General features: G+C 40.3%; 4 protein-coding genes across 9 annotated transcripts; all 4 read right to left on the reverse strand.

The window, feature by feature from the left end:
- Positions 1–312: 312 nt before the first annotated feature.
- LOC135618267 (GDSL esterase/lipase At1g28590-like) lies at positions 313–2346 on the reverse strand. Of its 2 annotated transcripts, none has more exons than XM_065119142.1 (5): positions 2018–2346; positions 1718–1936; positions 1172–1320; positions 830–1103; positions 313–724 (listed from the first exon to the last, which is right to left on the reverse strand). In XM_065119142.1, the coding sequence occupies exons 1-5, from the start codon at positions 2253–2255 to the stop codon at positions 450–452; spliced, it is 1155 nt and encodes a 384-aa protein (XP_064975214.1). In that variant the 5' UTR covers positions 2256–2346; the 3' UTR covers positions 313–449. The 2 variants fall into 2 exon arrangements, with proteins under 2 accessions (XP_064975214.1, XP_064975215.1); XM_065119143.1 differs by having other exon boundaries at positions 630–767.
- Positions 2347–4231: 1885 nt separating this feature from the next.
- LOC103996058 (uncharacterized) lies at positions 4232–5135 on the reverse strand. The gene is made up of 2 exons (XM_009416865.3): positions 4935–5135; positions 4232–4864 (listed from the first exon to the last, which is right to left on the reverse strand). The coding sequence occupies exons 1-2, from the start codon at positions 5104–5106 to the stop codon at positions 4281–4283; spliced, it is 756 nt and encodes a 251-aa protein (XP_009415140.2). The 5' UTR covers positions 5107–5135; the 3' UTR covers positions 4232–4280.
- On the reverse strand, positions 5097–10425 carry LOC103996057 (hexosyltransferase GAUT11). Of its 5 annotated transcripts, XM_065122620.1 has the most exons (6): positions 10001–10425; positions 7282–8669; positions 6192–6268; positions 5729–6024; positions 5373–5600; positions 5097–5231 (listed from the first exon to the last, which is right to left on the reverse strand). In XM_065122620.1, exons 1-4 carry the CDS (start codon positions 10148–10150, stop codon positions 5951–5953), a joined length of 1689 nt encoding a protein of 562 aa, XP_064978692.1. In that variant the 5' UTR covers positions 10151–10425; the 3' UTR covers positions 5097–5231; positions 5373–5600; positions 5729–5950. The 5 variants fall into 5 exon arrangements, with proteins under 5 accessions (XP_064978692.1, XP_009415137.2, XP_018686282.2 ...); XM_009416862.3 differs by having other exon boundaries at positions 5373–6024; positions 10001–10407; XM_018830737.2 differs by lacking the exon at positions 6192–6268 and having other exon boundaries at positions 5373–6024; positions 10001–10422.
- A 2891-nt stretch (positions 10426–13316) lies between these two features.
- LOC135620032 (agamous-like MADS-box protein MADS2) lies at positions 13317–18359 on the reverse strand. The gene is made up of 8 exons (XM_065122622.1): positions 18010–18359; positions 16435–16513; positions 15052–15113; positions 14818–14917; positions 14597–14638; positions 14459–14500; positions 13833–13963; positions 13317–13748 (listed from the first exon to the last, which is right to left on the reverse strand). The coding sequence occupies exons 1-8, from the start codon at positions 18192–18194 to the stop codon at positions 13667–13669; spliced, it is 723 nt and encodes a 240-aa protein (XP_064978694.1). The 5' UTR covers positions 18195–18359; the 3' UTR covers positions 13317–13666.

Genomic DNA, 18359 nt, shown 5'->3' on the forward strand with positions numbered 1-18359 from the left:
TGTTTTACATGCTTCATTCTGTATCATGTCAAATTTAAGGAGCTATGTTGCTTGGATTTGGTGCAGTAATCAATACTAGATTTCTCTTCTTTTAATTCAGGGAAGTTTTCAGTCCACTTGACCAGCTACATTGCAAGTGTAAAAAATTTGGTGCATTGTATTGAATTAATATCTTTGTTGTTTTCATACTATCTCGTCCAATTTTGGTAAACTGTATTCCACGTCTTGATGTTTGGTTGGGTGGAAAATATTGGCCATATCATTGAATTATTCAAGGATTTAAATCTTATCATTGAATTAAATCATAACTAATACATACAAATAACACTCTAGCAATATCAAACCATATGTTTTTATTCCAATGCTAGACTAGCAATATCAAACCATATCTTTTCCAACGAGAACACATGTCGTCAATCACTGCAAGGAAACATCCCTAATACAAATCATCAGGAGGCAGAACTCAGAGTAGAGGAGGACGGGTGGGTGAAGCTGAATCGAGTGGCTGGGCATGTGGTGGCGACGGCAGGGACGGCGAATGGTCCTTGCAACAGACCGACGGAGACGATCCTGTAGGTGGCTTCGGTCATATGCAAGCCATCCCAATGAAGGTATGTCGAAGTATCGTCGCACACCGTTTGCCCTTCGCTCCCACACGGCCGTGACGAGTTGTAGTTATACGGGCCGCCACCTCCACAGCACGCTAAGAACCGCTCCTCGATTCCTGAAACCACCACAAACACCTCGTCGATCTCCTCACAAATGACCTGTAAAAGCTCAATCAGATTCATATTTTAGTACGACAAGATTCACGGAAAAATTCTGGTACCAAATCGCTCTGGATCGCTGAAGATGTTCATCATGGCACCGTAATAGTCGGCATAGATTATGACGGCCTCAGGGTGCAGCGCCTGCAGCCGCCGGACCTCGTCGTGCAGGTGGCCATTGTGGTACTGAGCGAACTCATTCAACCACCTGATGCACCCAATGGCGTCATAATCTTCAGCTCGATCGCTTCGGTAGGTGGTGAGGTAGACCGTGTTGCATCCGAGAGGAGTGATTCCCGGAACCAGCAGCGCTCGCGCTCCCAACTCGATCAGTTTCTGGCCGACAAAAGGCAACAGCGATTCAGATGGAACGACAATTAAGATGCATAGAGTTGGAGTTCTACATTGATTCCCGAGCTGATGGTGTCGACGACTAGAGGAACGAAGGACTCTGTCTCCTGCAAGCTTCTTCCCTGAGACAATGGGAAGTTGTAGTCGTTCCCCCCGATCTCGCCCATCAAGAAGAGAGTGTTTTGGAGCATATCCTCGCAATCTATCGAGGATAACAGATCAAATGTTACAGTAGCTATCAACCTTAATGCAATAAGCTTTCGTTGTAGGATAATTACGCGTCAACGTTCCAAATATTGGGGATAGATTATAAGTATAAGCAACAATAAAATAAAGTGTATATATATATATATATATATATATATATATATATATATATATATGAGAGAGAGAGAGAGAGATTTTACTATACATCTAAAATATAAAATTATTTTTTTGGTAAAAATAAAATTATGTGATTCTTAAATTTGAGAGTTTTAATTCTTACACAATAAATTTTTAGAATATATCAGATAGTAGATAAAATGAGCAGTGGCGAGGTGGGGGCCACCCATGTGAGATGGGGGTACGATGGGGGAGCAGCGAATGGAACGGTAGACCTGTGGGGGAGGCGCAGAGGGAGGGCAGCAATTGCTGGAACCACCGGATCTGAAATCGCAGCGAGCAATTGGTGGAGCCGGTCGTGATGCCCTTCTCCTGGAAGAACTCGTTGTCCATGGCCGTCGCCCCCGCCACCGCGAAGTTCACCCCCTTCCTCAACCTTCCGCCCCTCCACGCCTCGAGGTACGGCGGCAGAAGCGGCAGCCCCATCGCCTCCGCTGCAACCACGTGAAGTCTCTACATGCACCCAGCCGGTGGCGGACAAAGGGAGGACGGACGGAGAAAGAAGGCATTCGTACCGATGAAGTCCACGATGAGTCGGCCATCGGAGAAGCGCCCGGTGGGGCTGTGGAAGTACGTCATCCCGTATGGCGGCCAGCCGGCCTGGCAGTCGGCGTGGCCGGGGACTCGGATCAGGTTGCCGGTGTCGGCGAGGGAGTCGCCGAAGCTGAAGATGGTGGAGTAGCAGGCGGTGGTTGATGAGCCGAGCAAGAGAGGAAGGAGGAGGACGAAGACGGCGGCGGTGGGTGGTTCCATTGGATGCTGATGCCGCGGAAGAAGCGCGAGGTTGCGGATGCATATAGAGCTCGAGTCTTTACTGCTGACGTTGACAAGACAAACAACAGAAAGAAATCTCTTGAGACCATTAGATCTAACTAATATATATATATATATATATATATATATATATGAAAGATTTGGGTTTAGTTCCATTCCAATCTCAATCTCAGAATATTTTCATATGTAACTCTTCATATCATTTAATTTCATGCGAAGGATTGGTGTGTTCGCTTGGTATTCTAACCCCACAACATGGAATGATCTCAGTGGCCATCTATTTCTATTTTTATTCCGATCTTGATAACATGTGGTCTGTGAAAACGAAAGCCATCAACTATTCATATGGTTTCATTTCATGGAAGGAATTGGTGCAATGTTGCCCTCAATTTTCTCCTAATCTTTGGTATATGTGGTCCGTAATTTTCCATCAATTTCATGTGATGGATTGAGACAAAAGAAGAGAATACTTAATTATGATGAAATCATAAATCATTGTTCACGGTTTGATGCTCTTCTGACGTAATTAGTATGATAAATAGGTTTCGTATAATATATCCACAAATGTAGTGGAGTTTTCCATCAAACAAGAATTAGAGGCAGACATCAGAAAACCTATAACTATTATCATTCCTATATGACAACGAAACACTTCAAAATCTCATCATATAAATATTTTTCGTGTGAAGAATGAACGACAAGAATTCGTGTTCTCTCTTTGGTTACCTTATCAATTTTGTTTTACCCAACAGTGGGAGACGACATGGCATTTATTTCTTTATTTGTTGAGAAAAAAGCAGCCTCCTCGCATGCATGAATGAATATTACATGAGAAAAGCATGCTTCGTGGTGATTTCATGTCATCCTTTTTGCTGCCGTTTCGGAATTTTCAGCGTTGGAATGCTGTCTAAAATCGAGCTACTTAATCTCAAATGTATCTCCATAGCATTCATGTGGTTTTAGATTATTCTTTTGAGGCTAATACTGTAGAAAAGAGTGTTGTACGTATTTGCATGCATGAGGTTTAGCATGATTGGACATCGAACACATCTTTAACCCTCTGTTTCGTTACTTCTAAATATATTTTGATGACTACTTTTCTAAATCATAAAGAAGGAACCAATTTTATCATTATGGACTATAAAATAAAATATTGTAATAGAAAATTGAGATCGAATATATACATATTTTATCATCATTAAGTTATGTGTAGAATAATATCTTTATGAAAATTCAAATATTTAAGTTTTTATCCATAATTTTTAGTAAAATCATATCTATATAATTTTTGGATGATTTTTCTTAAAAAATATACTTTTTCTAGACTTTTTTTCATAAAGGTGCACTCAATTTTTAGCTTTTTCTATTTGATATCATTTTTTTAATACCCTAAATTACTCACATCGTTGTTGATGCCTCTCTCTCTCTTCGTTGCAACAATGGCTTGATCGAAGCAACGACAAAATAATCGAAACGATAAGACAAATGTGACAAGATCATGTGAAGGGGAAAGAGATATAGGGTTAAAATAGAGGGGCTATAGCGATAGGGCGAAAGCGGCAAGACCTCGTAGAGGGTAAGGAGGCAACATGATCAAAGTAATGAAATAGAGGTGATGAAATGAAAACGACCTCGATGAAATGGAAGCAATGGAACCTCATATAAGTGGGACAGCTCTAAGGCAACCTACAATACCGTCAAAGGAGGAGGTGGCGTCAACGAAAGACATTTAGGGTATCGATATAAAAAGGAGGATACCAAATTAGAAAATAAAAAGCGGGATTTAAGAAAACCTCAAAAAAAAAATTCCAAGCAAATCGCTCTAATTCTTTTATCTCTTTATATATCTTTAGTAAATTCATATCTGTAAAATAATATCTTGATCTATAATCGACAAGTAGACAACAAGTTATATATTATTATTTTATTATTAATACAAATACATTAACGAAACGTAATTTACTTGATAGAGCTGTGGCTCGTAGTTTGGGCGGAGCAGCTCGTTCATGGCGACGTCGTCTTCGAAGGGAAGGCTGATGGGACGCCAGGGAACCGAGGGAAGGGCCAGGCCGGCGGTGGTGTGGACGAAGGAATTGTAGGAAGGTTAAACGACGGCGAAGGCGGCAGGACCGACGCAGGTGGCTGGAGCGGATTTGGAGGCAGCAGGGTCGGCGGCTGAAACAGTGGGAATCCACCGGCGCCTTGCGGCGGCGACGACTGGAAGGTAATTGTCGGCAGGGGGAGGAAGAACGCGAACTGCTCCTGCTTCTCAGCTTCGAGCACTGGCTTCTGATAGCACAGCTCCGGCTCGTTCAGCGGCTTGAAGCTGAAGAACCCGACGGAGTAGACATGGACGCCACGCCGCCTCGACTTGAGTCGCAGCCCGGCGGCCGTCGCGGTGGACGCCACCGCGCAGAATGGCTCGTTGCTCTCGAGCAGCTTCACCGAGCAGGCCTCGATGAGATGGACGTGCTTGCTTATCCTCGGCGGCAGGCGGACCCCAAACACCCCGCGCCGGTTCGTCGTCACCACCTTCCTGTAGCCGCGCCCGCTCGCCGCATCTCCGCACTCGACTGCCACCGAAGCACCTGACGACAAGCAAAAGTAGCACCAACAATGATATCTAAGCCTTGTTGAGAGAGAGGCGAGAGAGCTGACCGGAGATCAGGTGGCTGAACTTGGAGAATTCCTGGTGAAAGCATGTATCACAGTAAACAGTTCCGACCACCACTGCAGACGGGGACTGATCCCTCGCATCACGAGCAGCAGAGGAGCAAAGGAAGATGAAGAACAGTGAGAGTACAAGTGAGCAGTGAGCTTCGCAATCCATGGCCTGTAGAAAGCGTAGTCCCCTCGATTTGGATCCAACATAGGGTCCGCAGCATTATATATAATGGAATAAGAAGAATGCGATGGGACTCGATGGGCTCGCCTTTTGCTGATCAGCTTATGAACCTTTGAAGCACAATAATGTCGATCACAGGAAAACAAATGCAACTGCTTGCGAACTAACAAAGATGAAGAGATGACTGCCTTTTGATTAGAGGAACCAGAAAAGGTGAGCAGCGGCAAGGGATAAGGGAAGGACGAAGGTACCTTTCTTCTTTTTCCTCTGCCAAGCCGGGGAAGGTGTGAAGCTTATGTACCGCCATAATTGGGTTGGGTGACTGTTGGTTGCTGCCTGTTGAGGGCTTGAAACACGACCGCAGGCAGATTGGCTACAGGATAGAGATCACATGGATGCTGACACTGCATGCTTCAAGGCAAAATGGGGGCATTGCATTGATCGAATTGAACTGAGGTGCTTTTGCATAAACATTGAGCCTGCCAAGGATCACAAACATAAAATAAAAAAAAACAAATTTAGTATTTGGATTCAACACAGTATTTGTCATAGATCTTCCGGAGGAATTTGATAGTGACACAATCCATTTATCTTTTGTGACAACAACCTAAACATTTGAATCAAATGCAGCACATCAAGCAGAAACACATCATGATTCAGGTGAGGTGAGTAGTCATGAGGGGGTTTATCTTGCAGTAACTGCTGCTTCATAATCAACTGGTTGCATGAACATCATTATTTGTCCCTTTCATTTGACCAGTAGCTATTTCGACTGATGTCCATAACATAGAAAGCTTCATCAGGCAATGAATTGGCACAGAAAAAGTGACTAGATAAACCCTTCATGAGGTGCAGGTAATGGCAACCAACCATTCTCACCGAGTGCTATTAGCACAACATCACCTGAAAACAAGATTCTAGGTTAAATTCGGATGTTTGACCCTTTTAATAGATACTTGCAAAATAAAGACCAGCAGGAGGTAAAAGCTGCATAAGTAATGTCATAAGTACTTCCACATGTCATAACTTTTCTAGCAATAGAACCAAATTATCTCAATTTAAATACTGACCTTTTCTCATGGATAATTGTGGCAATACAAAAATGTTTGGAGCAGCATTTGCAGATCTTATTCTGTAGGAACAAAGCCTTCAAGCAAAAATTGCTCGAATCATGTCAAGCAGTAGAACAGTTGACATGAATGCTCTGAAGAGATTACAGCAGAATACGATAAAGTAGGTTACATAAACTTTTTAGCTAAAACAATGTACCAAAAATAATTCTAGAGTTGACCTGTAGAGCCATTCTAAATCGTCAAGCAGAAACTGAGATATCAAAAATTACATTGGAGCTATACTCCCACTTTCCAGCAAGTGCAACCTCTAAAAACTGATACCAATTCTTCGATACATGTTTGGGTGGTCTTATATATGCATATTTTCCCATGCTTGGACATTCATATAATAAGCATCCTAAAATTCTATGAATCAGATCTATTTTCAATCTAACGATAAATATAAAAATGATCATTTATATTATTTACAAGCCTATTATATAAAGCGCTAAAAGGAGAATCACCTCCATCATTTTACAAATTCCCAAAAATGGAAAATGAACCAAGTCATTAGTAAAATTAAAACTTTGTCTAAACAAATTATCTCCAAAAAATTTACCACAATGTCAACAACTGATTTATAACCTCAGACAAGATCTTGGTCTTAAATTTGGCATGATATGCTGCCAATTTGCAGTTCTATGTAAACAGTTGTGCGATCAAAACTCCATCTCAAGCTTTCAGGACACTGGCATCTCCTGGAGCTAATGAAAGAAATTGATTCTTATTTTCTCTGTTTTACAGTCTCTGTTTTGTTCATCTGGTACTATTCCAAAAATATGAGGTCCAAGTCTAACAAAATGTAACATCTAACATGGAATCATTACACCTTCTAAAATGATTTGTTAAATTCCCAATATCCGATGCTGTTGTGCTCCCTACCCAGTCGGGCATTTGTCCTCAGAAGGTAGGAATTGGAAATTGTGCATCAAACTATTATGAGAGAACATGAAAAGATAACATGTAATCTTCAACATCTTAGTGCATCCAACAATCTTTAACAAATGGATCTGAGAAATTGATGTATCGTTCCCATAGATGTCTGTACCTGCTTATAGCTAGTTTAAGCCATGGCTTCATCTTCCCATTAAAGTGCACAACAGCAGCACTCTTAATTAACCTATCATCAATATCAGAATCATAACCCAATCCAAGTACATGCCATCTCCGATCAAGGGGTTCCATCACCCCATAAAACGCCAGAAGGCCAGGAGCAAGAGTGCCTGTCTTCCAGAGCATCTGATCAGCATTTTGTTCCTGCCAGTAGTGATATTTGTCAGTAATATTTTCCTTCTTCCATGCTACTAGATCAAAAATGTTCATCCCAAAAGCCCATCCACATGCTTGTGGATCAAATCTTGAGCTAATGACTGGATTAGAGAAGTTGAGATACTTGTAGAACCTATGGAATGCTTCTAGACAGGTCTCCACAGCTCCAATAACATTCCCATGCAATTCCACTGAGAACAAAGGGGTTAGATCCTTCTGTACCACAACATCATCATCAAGGAACACTACCTTTTCCAATTGGGGCTGTATCTGTGGGATGTAGAAGCGTAAGTGATTCAGCAAGGAAGCAAAATTAGGGTCCTTCAACTTTGTTTCCCAACTCTGATCTTTTGAACTACCAGCAATGTTATAAGCCCATGTTTCAGAATGCACTAGCCGTTTGATCAATGGAGAGGATGAGGCATTCAACCAAGATAACTCTTCTATGCTCAGAACTTTGACTGTGCATCCTCTAAAATCGTTCCTAAGAAACCAAGTAGTCATAGCCCAGTAATTGACCTTGTCTGTGACCACATGAAACACAAGCTGCTGAGGATGATCAGCATTAGAGGCCGTGGAATTCACAACAACAGATGTTGCCAGCACATTATCAGAGAATATATATAAATGATATAGGCTGTTGTCAACAAGTCGAGGTGAGTTCCTGCCCTCTTCTGACAGTTTTCTTAGAGATGGATTTCTAAACCACTCCTCTGTGAGCTTTATGTTAAAACAGTGGAGATTTTTGGGCATGGCTTTTGCAGCCAGTTCACCAAATTTTGCACTCTGCACAGTTGCTGCATTTGCATGCTCTTCAAGGGCAAGGGTGTGGCTCTTTAGTTTTGCTATTGTAGTAGCAATGTCATAATGGAAATCTTGGGCCTTGTATATGAGCTGTGCTAGTTCACTGACTATATGATGTGCTTCTTCTAGGGTGATTGGTTTTCCCCTCACAGCTGCCTGAGAGAGCAATCTTTGACCATTACGTATCTGTGATCTAAGCTCCCAAGCAAGCTGAAGGTTGTTATGCTCCTTGGCTATGATTATATAAGCCTTGGCTAGTGTCAGCTGATCTGCAAGTTGCCTGGAAAACGAAGAACTGTTTAACAGTTCTTGCATGAGATATATTGTTCCATGAGAGTTATTCCCATCAGTTGGAATCTTTTCCTGGGAATGAAAAAAACAAGGGAACCATAAGCATATAGAAGGTGCATACTGAAAAAGATAAAAAATTTCAACAAACTTGTGTATAATACAAAATCATTGCACATGTAAAATGAAGATATCCAATATATTTTTCACACCATTAAGAACAGTTGCATTCAAATTCTGAGTTGCAGAGCAAGCAGGATGTTTAGTAAAACATCATTTTAGATGTTGCATTCTAGAAAAGAGTTCAGAAAATCAAACTCGGGCAATTTATGGTTGCTTCTTTGCGACCTAGGTGACCAAGGTTCAAGTTACAAAAACAACCTCTTTGTTTGTAGGGGTGAAGTTTGTGTATGTTGAAGACCTTACATTGGCAGAACCTTGTTCAATTGACTTCCCTTTTTTTTTCCAAAAGAAAATTAAGCTGAACTAATCTACAAAACAGAAATTTCTATAAGAAGAAAATAGATACCAAAATCTTGGATATCGATACAAAAACTAAGCCTTCCAATCGTAAAACCCTATACACATTTTAAGAAAAAACATTCCCGTAAATGGTTTCTATTACTCTAATTTATTCATTACATAGGCCATAATTAATTAAGTTGTGAATGTCACGGTCATCATCCTAAAATGCTTAAGTGCAGGTTACTCGTAATACACTCATCAACCAAATCAATCTAAATGTTTGCCCATGCACACTCATCAAGCTCTTAAAAGTCAATCTAAATTTTAGTCCATTTCTGATGTGGACTAAATCAGGGTGATAATGTTTCCATTTAAGAGTTTGGCATTGTCTTCAAGATTCAACATAACTCAGAATCAAACCCCAGCAGTGTGGTGCATATGAGGCTTAACCCAGTGGTGCTTTCACGTCATGAAGTAACATGTAAAAATAATTGGTGTTACATCCTAGTACATGACAGGAGGTGATAAGCTTCCATCAAGACTGGTCCAATGAAGTAACTTGCAGGAACTAACTACAAACCATACTCCACAATGATTAGTTGAGCTACTATGCCGTAGGAGAATTGACCATAAAATCCTACGGAGTCACAATCAAATAAAGAGGGGGTCTCCAAATTGGCTATCAGGTTGGTCGAACATGATCTGTATCATATATTACCGAACTTGATTGCTTAATTCTTTCAGATGCTAGATTCTCCGTTTGATTCATGACCTAAAAACCCTTCCCGGAATGCCACAAGAAAGAAATAAAGATCACCAAGAAACCAATTTATGACCTTTTCCCCCCTCAATCTTGTGACTAACAGTACCAGATCACATAATCGAACCATTTTAACGGATTCGGCACTAGAAACATCAAGAAGAAAACCGTGGTAACGTACCCTTACGGGCGGCCTGAATCGGTCCCGATGATGGTGCTGAAAGAAGAAGAGAACGAACCCAGCGGCAATCGAGATCCCAAGAAGCGAGCAGATCCAGTACGAGAGCCGCCTCAGGGCCGGGCGCCGGAACTCGGGCGCCCTCCGCCGCATGCGTACGCGATCAAACAACAAGAACAACAATAAAACCGGCTCCTTTGCGCCGACCAAAATTCGTCCCTCGGATTGAGCCTCAACGGAGCACCGATTGGAACTGGATTGGGCGGCAGACTCAAAACCTCCAACCACGATACGAAGATCCAAACACTCGGAATCGACGGAGAAAGACGGACTCAAAGATCGGAACGTGGAGGTTCTTTTGGTGAGAGCAGCGGAGAGGAAGTGAGCGGATATATATATATATATGGCATTGCTTACAAGAGACGTGCAATGTGAGAAGAGTAAGCCATTTTACATGAGTCGATTGAGGGAGGTTAAGGGGAAGTTAGAAGCCAAAGAAAAGGACAATGTTGACAAGAAATGTTGGGATGTGGTAACCCTCTCAATCAATGTTCTTTGGAGGCACTCATTGATGATGACTTTGTGCCACCTAAGGAGAGGAGAAAGAGGAGAAGAAGAGTATGATGGAAAATGTGCTACTTCTTGTAGTCACTAATCACCAAAGATTGAATGATTTGAGATTAGACAATTTGCAAGGTTTTCTTTTTTTCTTCTTATCTTTAGTATTCAAATATTATTATAGTTTGGGCTATAGATGAGAGATATTGCATTGGTCACAACAAATTTCAATTAGTATTATATGAGCTTAAACCCAATCTAATATGTTTCCAATTTCTTATGATGTTGACTTTATGTTTTTTGTTTGCTCCTAATTGTAATTGGAAGCTTATGGATGAAATCATGCTGACCTTACCATTACATCAATCCATCTTCTTTTTTTGCATGGAGCACATTAATTAGTATATTAGTCTTTACAGTAAGTACATTAAATTCTGCATGATCTATTTGATTATCAATGGGCAAAAACATTTTCTTTGATTAAATTCTTAGAGATATAAATTCCATGCTTTAGTTTTAGATTTCATTTAATGGTGTTTGTTCCTCACTGCACCAATCAATTTCTTAGATGAAAATAATAAGATTTAAGATCTAACCATATAGTATGTTATGATTCATCATTTATTCTTTATCCATATAAATAATCCATTTTTATGATATCTTTTTTTTTATTTTATTTTTCATCAATATGAAACTAAATATATGCTCATCAAAATGACTCCTTTCAATCCAATATATTCTCTGCATCTCTCATCACTTTCCCTACCACCACCAACCTTCACCAAACTCCTCCTTTGATCCCACCTCACCATGTTCTTCTTTCCTTCCATATCACATCACACTCTGCTCCCACTTCTTTTTTATGAATCCACAGCTGTAAATTGGCCATCTTCAGCTCTGTCATCGGCAGATTCACCATCACTTCACCATTGACATTGACCTGCAACCACTCTAAAACCTTTTCTTCCATATCATGATCCTCAGATAGTGATGGTGGCAACCAGGAAAGGGGATAATTTTGAGTCAAGACTTATACTTTGTGACAACAAGATCCTGTCACACAGGAAGAAGAGATTCCTTTTCCTTGGCACAATCCAAATGGCATTCAATAAATATAGGAAAAACCTTCAATATATTTTGAGCCTAAACATGAATGTTATTTGGGAAGACTCAGAACATTGTGGAATGGTTTTACAAGAACAAACCTTCTTTTCATTCACTGAGAGCTCGACATGCAAGTCAGAATATATCAGATCTGTTGAGTTCAAAGAGACAATAAACATTACATGATACTTTCTACCTGCTGTGGGCATGGAAGGTAGATTTAACAGATGTCGAGGACAAGGAAGAAGCTGCTCTCTCTATCTTCTTACAGTGATGCTTATGATACTTTGGTTTGGTGGAATTATGAGATCACTGGCAGAATTATGGCCGCAGTATATTAGTGTCAGTTTGTTCATTGATTATTCGAATTGTCAGCTTCATGATCTGATCCTTTCTCTGTAGAAAAGAGCGAAGCTAAAAACGGAGCCAGCTGTGGTGCTCGAAGGTCAACATTGTAAGATTCTCTCTTCTATAGTTTAGTTTTAGTCAGGAGAGGACATAGCATCTGCCGAGGTATTAGGTCACCAGTTTGTCATGAAGATTCCTCTTCATGTAATAGTTTAGAGTTACTAAGCTTATATGATCTTTAAGTTTCAAAAGACATGTCTAAAATATTAAAAAGCATCAAAGGGCTTTTCCTTTGTTTCGATAAAAAAAAATTACTATGACAAAATGTTTGAGATGTATGTGTGAGAAATCACCGGAAAAAAATATGAAATTAAATATCTTCGTTCATAAACATTCGGGTGTAGCTTCGATATAAGATGAAATAAAAAATTTTTTTTTACCGGTTTCGAGTTACATTCGGCCTCACATTATTATGATTTTACTACAGGAAGCTAAAAGAGTTCATCAAATCTCTTCACTTACATGCTCAAGAGGGATAATCTTGACCCAAGTTCTTTATTTTTATTTAAATTCTTATCAGTTTTTCTGATCAGATCTATTGAATTCATGCTTATCTTCTAACAAGTTGTCCTGTCGAGATTATGTTACATGAGTTGTCACTCATTTACTGATATAGAGCTGTATTAATCATCTCCAAATCTTGTAAGACATTATGTGGAAAGGTGATTAATTCAGCACAGGTCCCTGTCCTTCAAACTGGAACCCACAGATTTAATTGGAGATGAAGAAACTTCAGTGCAGTACGCTGCATGAATAATCTAGCTCATTTCAATCTTTCACACATCTAAAAGATGCAAGCATTCAAGCCTCATAATTATGATGTTCTACAAGTGTCTGCATATTTTTTTCAGGTGGCTCTGCTCTATGCTGTTTTATTGAGTAGCATTAAGTATGTAATCTCACCTTGATTTTTATGAACTAATGCAAATGATGAACAATAAGATACAGCCAAGCAGAAACTAGTTGGTGAGTCCTTATTCAATTAGTCTGTCGATGATAGATAACACTCTATTTCTACAGAATTTTGTTTTGGTACTTTGATTAATAGTTTGATTTACTTGATATTATAACAATCTTCTCAATCTGTAATGGAAGGTGCATATATCAGCATAATGATCTGTCGATGATGATATGGAAAGCATCAAACTTGGCAATGATTAGGAAATAATATTGCAACCAGATATAGCTTCTCTAATCTACTTAACTTGATCCAAGTTGCATCAAGGGAATATTTGGAAATAAGACAGTCTTCATAGAAAACAGAATGCTATAAAGAAAACATACTAACAGCATGGTAATATGGTCACAATGTTGAATCACAACATCTTGTTTCTTCTTCAGCTGAGAATATAGAGCTTCAGAAAAGTGCATAGAAACTTATTAGTCTGCATGCAACAATTATTTGATTGCATCCCACATATAAAATTTACATGGCTTTGTCAACAAGCTAATCATACAACACACATAAAGACCTTATCTTTGTTGTCCTCTTTATTCTTTGAGATCAGACCAGATGATTGGAGAAAATGGTCTGGAGGGGGATAGGCAAAGACAATGAATATATAGATATATAGAAGTAGCACTGGAATCATGGTTTTTTCATATCCATCCTGTGATGAATCCATTGACATTCTGTGCCATGGCTTGACTGTGCGATGGATCTGCAGAGGCTGGATTGAATCTGCAAGTCCGGATCAGAACAGGAAACTTAGCCACCACAATGTTGTACTAATTGTGTGGATTGTTTCAGGAGTTTGAGCATTACCTGATTTGCAGTGAAGGATCACACGCCAGAGGCTGAAAGAACTGTTCGGGTCGAGGAGGCACATTGACAGTGTTGCTGGCACCGATTTGCGACGACAGTTGCAGCAAATTCTCGGAACTAACTTCTTGCAACTATGTTAAGAAACCAAAAGGAAAAAAAAAAAAAAAATAGTGACTTTTGTCATCATTTCTGATAAAAGAATTTTGTTTACATCTTGGTATCAAAAGAAAGAGAGGGCTCCTCTGATTAGGATATCGGAGAAATAGCAAAAAAAAGCCTCAGATCTATGTGCAGAATATTTTGTCGACGAGAAGAATAATGCCACTAAGTGGCATCTCACAAGAAACAAAGAAAATAATCTGAAGGAAATGTTCTTGAAGCTTGCAAGAGTGAGATCCATGTGCAAGCCAAGAGAGAATAATGTAAAACTTGTACAATCTTATAAGATGAAAGGCTTCAAAAAGAAATGCATTTATTGCCCAAAAGAACAGGACCTGAAAAGATCAAGCCAATGGGCAACATATAGTTATCTTTTTGCATCAACATTTAAATCTTAAACATTGGCTACAAACATGAATCTAAAATATAGATTCAAAAGCTGACTTTGAGGGAAGAACCTCTTGTACCTTTCTTCTTAAAGTTTTGTTGGATTCCAGCAACATGTGTTCCTGCACAGAGATAACTTGGTTAAATCAAACTTAATACATAATTGATCATGCAAAATCAAACTCAATCCAGGCATTATCAGAATTGAAGTAAATTACCTTACGCTTGAGATCCGAAAGCTGATCGATAATTACTTGGGTCTGCAAGCATAGGAGGAAGCATTAATAATCAGCCATTCTAGTGAGCGAAGGGACCTATCTACATCCTCTTCATTCTCAAGAAGCATTATTGTATATCTTTGAGGAATATTTGAAGGCATAGCCTAATGTCAGAAGCATTAATCATGGATTGTGAGTGCTTAACATCTGTTGCTGAGTACCTTTGTTGATCTGATGTGCCTTAGAGACATCTCTATCTGTTCCTCAAGTTGATCAAGCTCTTTAGTATTTAGGTCATCTAAATCTTCACCAAGCAGGTTTCTACAATGACATGGATAGCATTTCATTACCAAACAAACACTTGCTCCGACACAAAAAAAGTAGACAAAAATATGAACTTGTATTCCAGTAAACAACACAGAATCTTCATCAAAGAACAGAGTTCCAAGTACTACTTCTGAGAATGTTGTAGATACTCGACTCGAGCTTTCAGCTTCAAGTAGTCCTGATAAGTATTCTGCTTGAGGCCACAAAAGCTAAACATTGTCAGGTGGTTAAACATAAATGCAGCCATTTGAATGAATATTTTGGTTAAAGCAATGTTAAGCAGAATCAAGTTCACAAGTAGAGTTCAAAATGTGCATAATGCTGTTCAAGAGAATGGTTTGATCTGTCGGCATTAGTTCTTTTACCGATAAATTTAAGATCTTGTTTCAACTTAAGCCAAAAAAAACAGTAATAGTCATCGATGTCAATTAGTGCAACATTGCTAATCAAACAATCGACTCCGAAAAGATGATACTTTTCACTTCAAACTCAGCAACAACAACAAGAAGAAGCTATAGCTAATCAAACAATCGACTCCGAAAAGATGATACTTTTCACTTCAAACTCAGCAACAACAACAAGAAGAAGCTATAGTGACGACCTCAAACAAAAAACTCACCACTAAAACAAAGATTTCTTGGCTTCTAGACCACCTTCATAACAGAAACTAGTGTGCAAAGCAGCATAAGCAATGAAATGTTGCATGACAACAAACACAAGCGCATTTATCCTCAACTCAAGGACAGCTGGGCATCGCTCACGCATACGATCCCTAAGCTACGGTTGGAGGAGCTTTGATATTATTACATGTTGATGACCTATCTACAACTTCAAGAAAGAGCATCTTCATCTTCATTATCAACAAACAAATGAGAACAAAACAAGGAGTAGCCACTCTAGATTGAGATGAAGATCTGCTAAATTTGATGATCCAAGACATTACCCAAAACGTTTATGGGAAGCCGGTAAGTGACAACTCATGGTCGATCCAGCATCGAGAAAAGAAGAACTCCACAGGTATATCAGATCTTTCCCAGAGCAAGTTTCGGCATGCGACGAACTTGAACTCATGTTTAATTGAGTTGTTGTTCTTGTGTCAAATGATTCAGTTAACTGTGCCAAGGCTTCTATGGCAGCATTCCAGTTTTGCATATTGAAGCTATAATTATATATGTTTTGTATACCTCCAGAGACAAAATCAGCACTCATATTCAACAATTTGTTCTTGCTGATCTAAAGAGAGAACAGAAGCTTCTGACTCATTTCTCGTATATGCATCAAAAGAAGCCATTCTAAGCAACGCAAAGAGTTCAAAGAACACCGAAATCGGTCATTGTTAATGAGGACAGGATTCACCACATCCCAAGAACATCCACATGAAGCTGTATCTACTTTCCAGAGGAATGCATACAGATTCATCAAATGCCATGCCAAGAACTGACACAGCAAGGCATGATAACATGAAGAAAAATCTGTGTCATGGAGCTACTGTGATTGCGAGAGTCATCTACCTGTGTCTCATTTGATGAAACCATGGCTTCTGATGCATTGTAGCTGCACCTATGGTACCTTTCAATTGTTTTGAGCAAGCTGCATGAAGTAGAGCAGAAGTCATATCCGGAGCAAAACTTACAGATATGAGTTCTACATAAAATGTCAACATATTGATCACCAAATGAGGTGAGAGGTTGAAAAGAAAGAGACTGTGAGGGCATTGAGCTGTTGGAGAAGAGTTATTTTCCAGGGAGTACAGCCTTCTGGTTTGCCACTGAGCTCTCTGTACTTGCACAGGCTTCTGTTTTGATATATTTTCCTCTTCTTTTTTGCTGTCCACAGTTCCCTGTACTTGCAATCCTTTTCTTGCTAACATATACAATGGATAATGGAATAGAGACTGATCTCATGGACTCAGACAATCTCATCAAACCATGTAAAAACATGTCTTCATTCGATTCTGTTGTTCTAATTAGATGTCGGTCTATCTAACTCAAACAGCAGGGAAGAAGGAGAATCCAAACCTTGTCGGCCATCAACATCAGGACTGACGGACTCCCAAACTGAGCTTGTTGGCATCGCAGGGAAGAAGATCTACTATATCGATCGAGCTATGATTAAAACCCCTGACTCTCGTCTGACCGGAAAGGAAAAAGGAGCAATAAAAGAACCAAACAACATCAAACCACGGCCTTAAATTAAACCTTCAAACCAATTTACGATGCATCCATTGCTACCGCTTTGACAGGTTTCCAACACTGCCAGCTATGTTGGGATGGTTTTCTCTTTTTCTTTGATGTAACAGTTTTGCTTTGAAGTGAGACGCTTTTAATCTGGTGATGTAGGAATCTTAATCTTGCTCATAAACAGAATCAGACGGAGTCATCCATCCATCTTTCCCAACAAAAAGGATAGGAATGCCAACCATCGGTGAGTCCTGGCACAAGCGAGGAAGAAAAACGTGGTAGAGGTGTACGAAGAACGAAATCTGCGGCGTTCATGAAATGTGTCGTGAGGAATCTTGGGGATGTAGGCAAAAAGCCATCAAGAAGGCAAAGAACAGGGATGAACATGTAGCTACAGAAGGGTAGAGACCAAGAACAAGGGATAACATGAGATAAGCGCAGTAGATCTGGATGAAAGAAATGGGAGGAGCTCCCATCAGATCCACCTCTAAAGGACATGTTCCCTTGACGCAGAGATCTCTTGACCGAAGCACAAGGTTCTAATCTTCCCCGGAGGACCAAGAACAACATAGGAATCTCAAATGGAACAGTAAGACCTAAGATCGAAGCACCATGGAAGAAACCCTACTCATTTCCCACCCAAATCTCCGTTTCTTGACCACCAAATCTCAAGAAACATGTGCCTCTTCTCAGCCAGGACGGCTTGTTCTTGAATCAAGAACGAGGGTAAGCGAAAGATCCAACACTTGGGACATGAATCTTCGGGAGCTGTCATCAAGAACTAGGAAAAGAAGGGGGAGAGAGATCGAGGAAGAGGAGGTCAGGAAAAGGAGAGAAGTAAGAGAAGGCGAGCTGTCCTCTTGTCGTGAGTCGTCTAGTCAGTGGAGTTGCCGTCGACGTACGTACCTGGAGCTGCTGCAGAACTCGAAGAGCCTGCCGCGGCTGGAGAAGATGATGACCCCCACCTCGGCGTCGCACAGGATTGACAGCTCGTAGGCCTTCTTCAGCAGGCCATTCCGCCGCTTCGCGAACGTCACCTGCCTGTTGATCTTGTTCTCTATCCTCTTCAGCTCCACCCTCCCTCTCCCCATGACGACGTACACCGGTCTCCTCTTCCAACTCTCTCTCTCTCTCTCTCTCTCTCTCTCTCTCGCTCTCTCTCTCTAACAGGCAGTTGACGAGATGATGCTAATGCATGCTTGCAATCACGGGATAAGGAGAAGAAATCTCACTTGACATCCTTCGTTGGCTTTGGA

Source organism: Musa acuminata, chromosome BXJ2-8 (genome assembly GCF_036884655.1).
Source record: "Musa acuminata AAA Group cultivar baxijiao chromosome BXJ2-8, Cavendish_Baxijiao_AAA, whole genome shotgun sequence".
Taxonomy (NCBI): domain Eukaryota; kingdom Viridiplantae; phylum Streptophyta; class Magnoliopsida; order Zingiberales; family Musaceae; genus Musa; species Musa acuminata.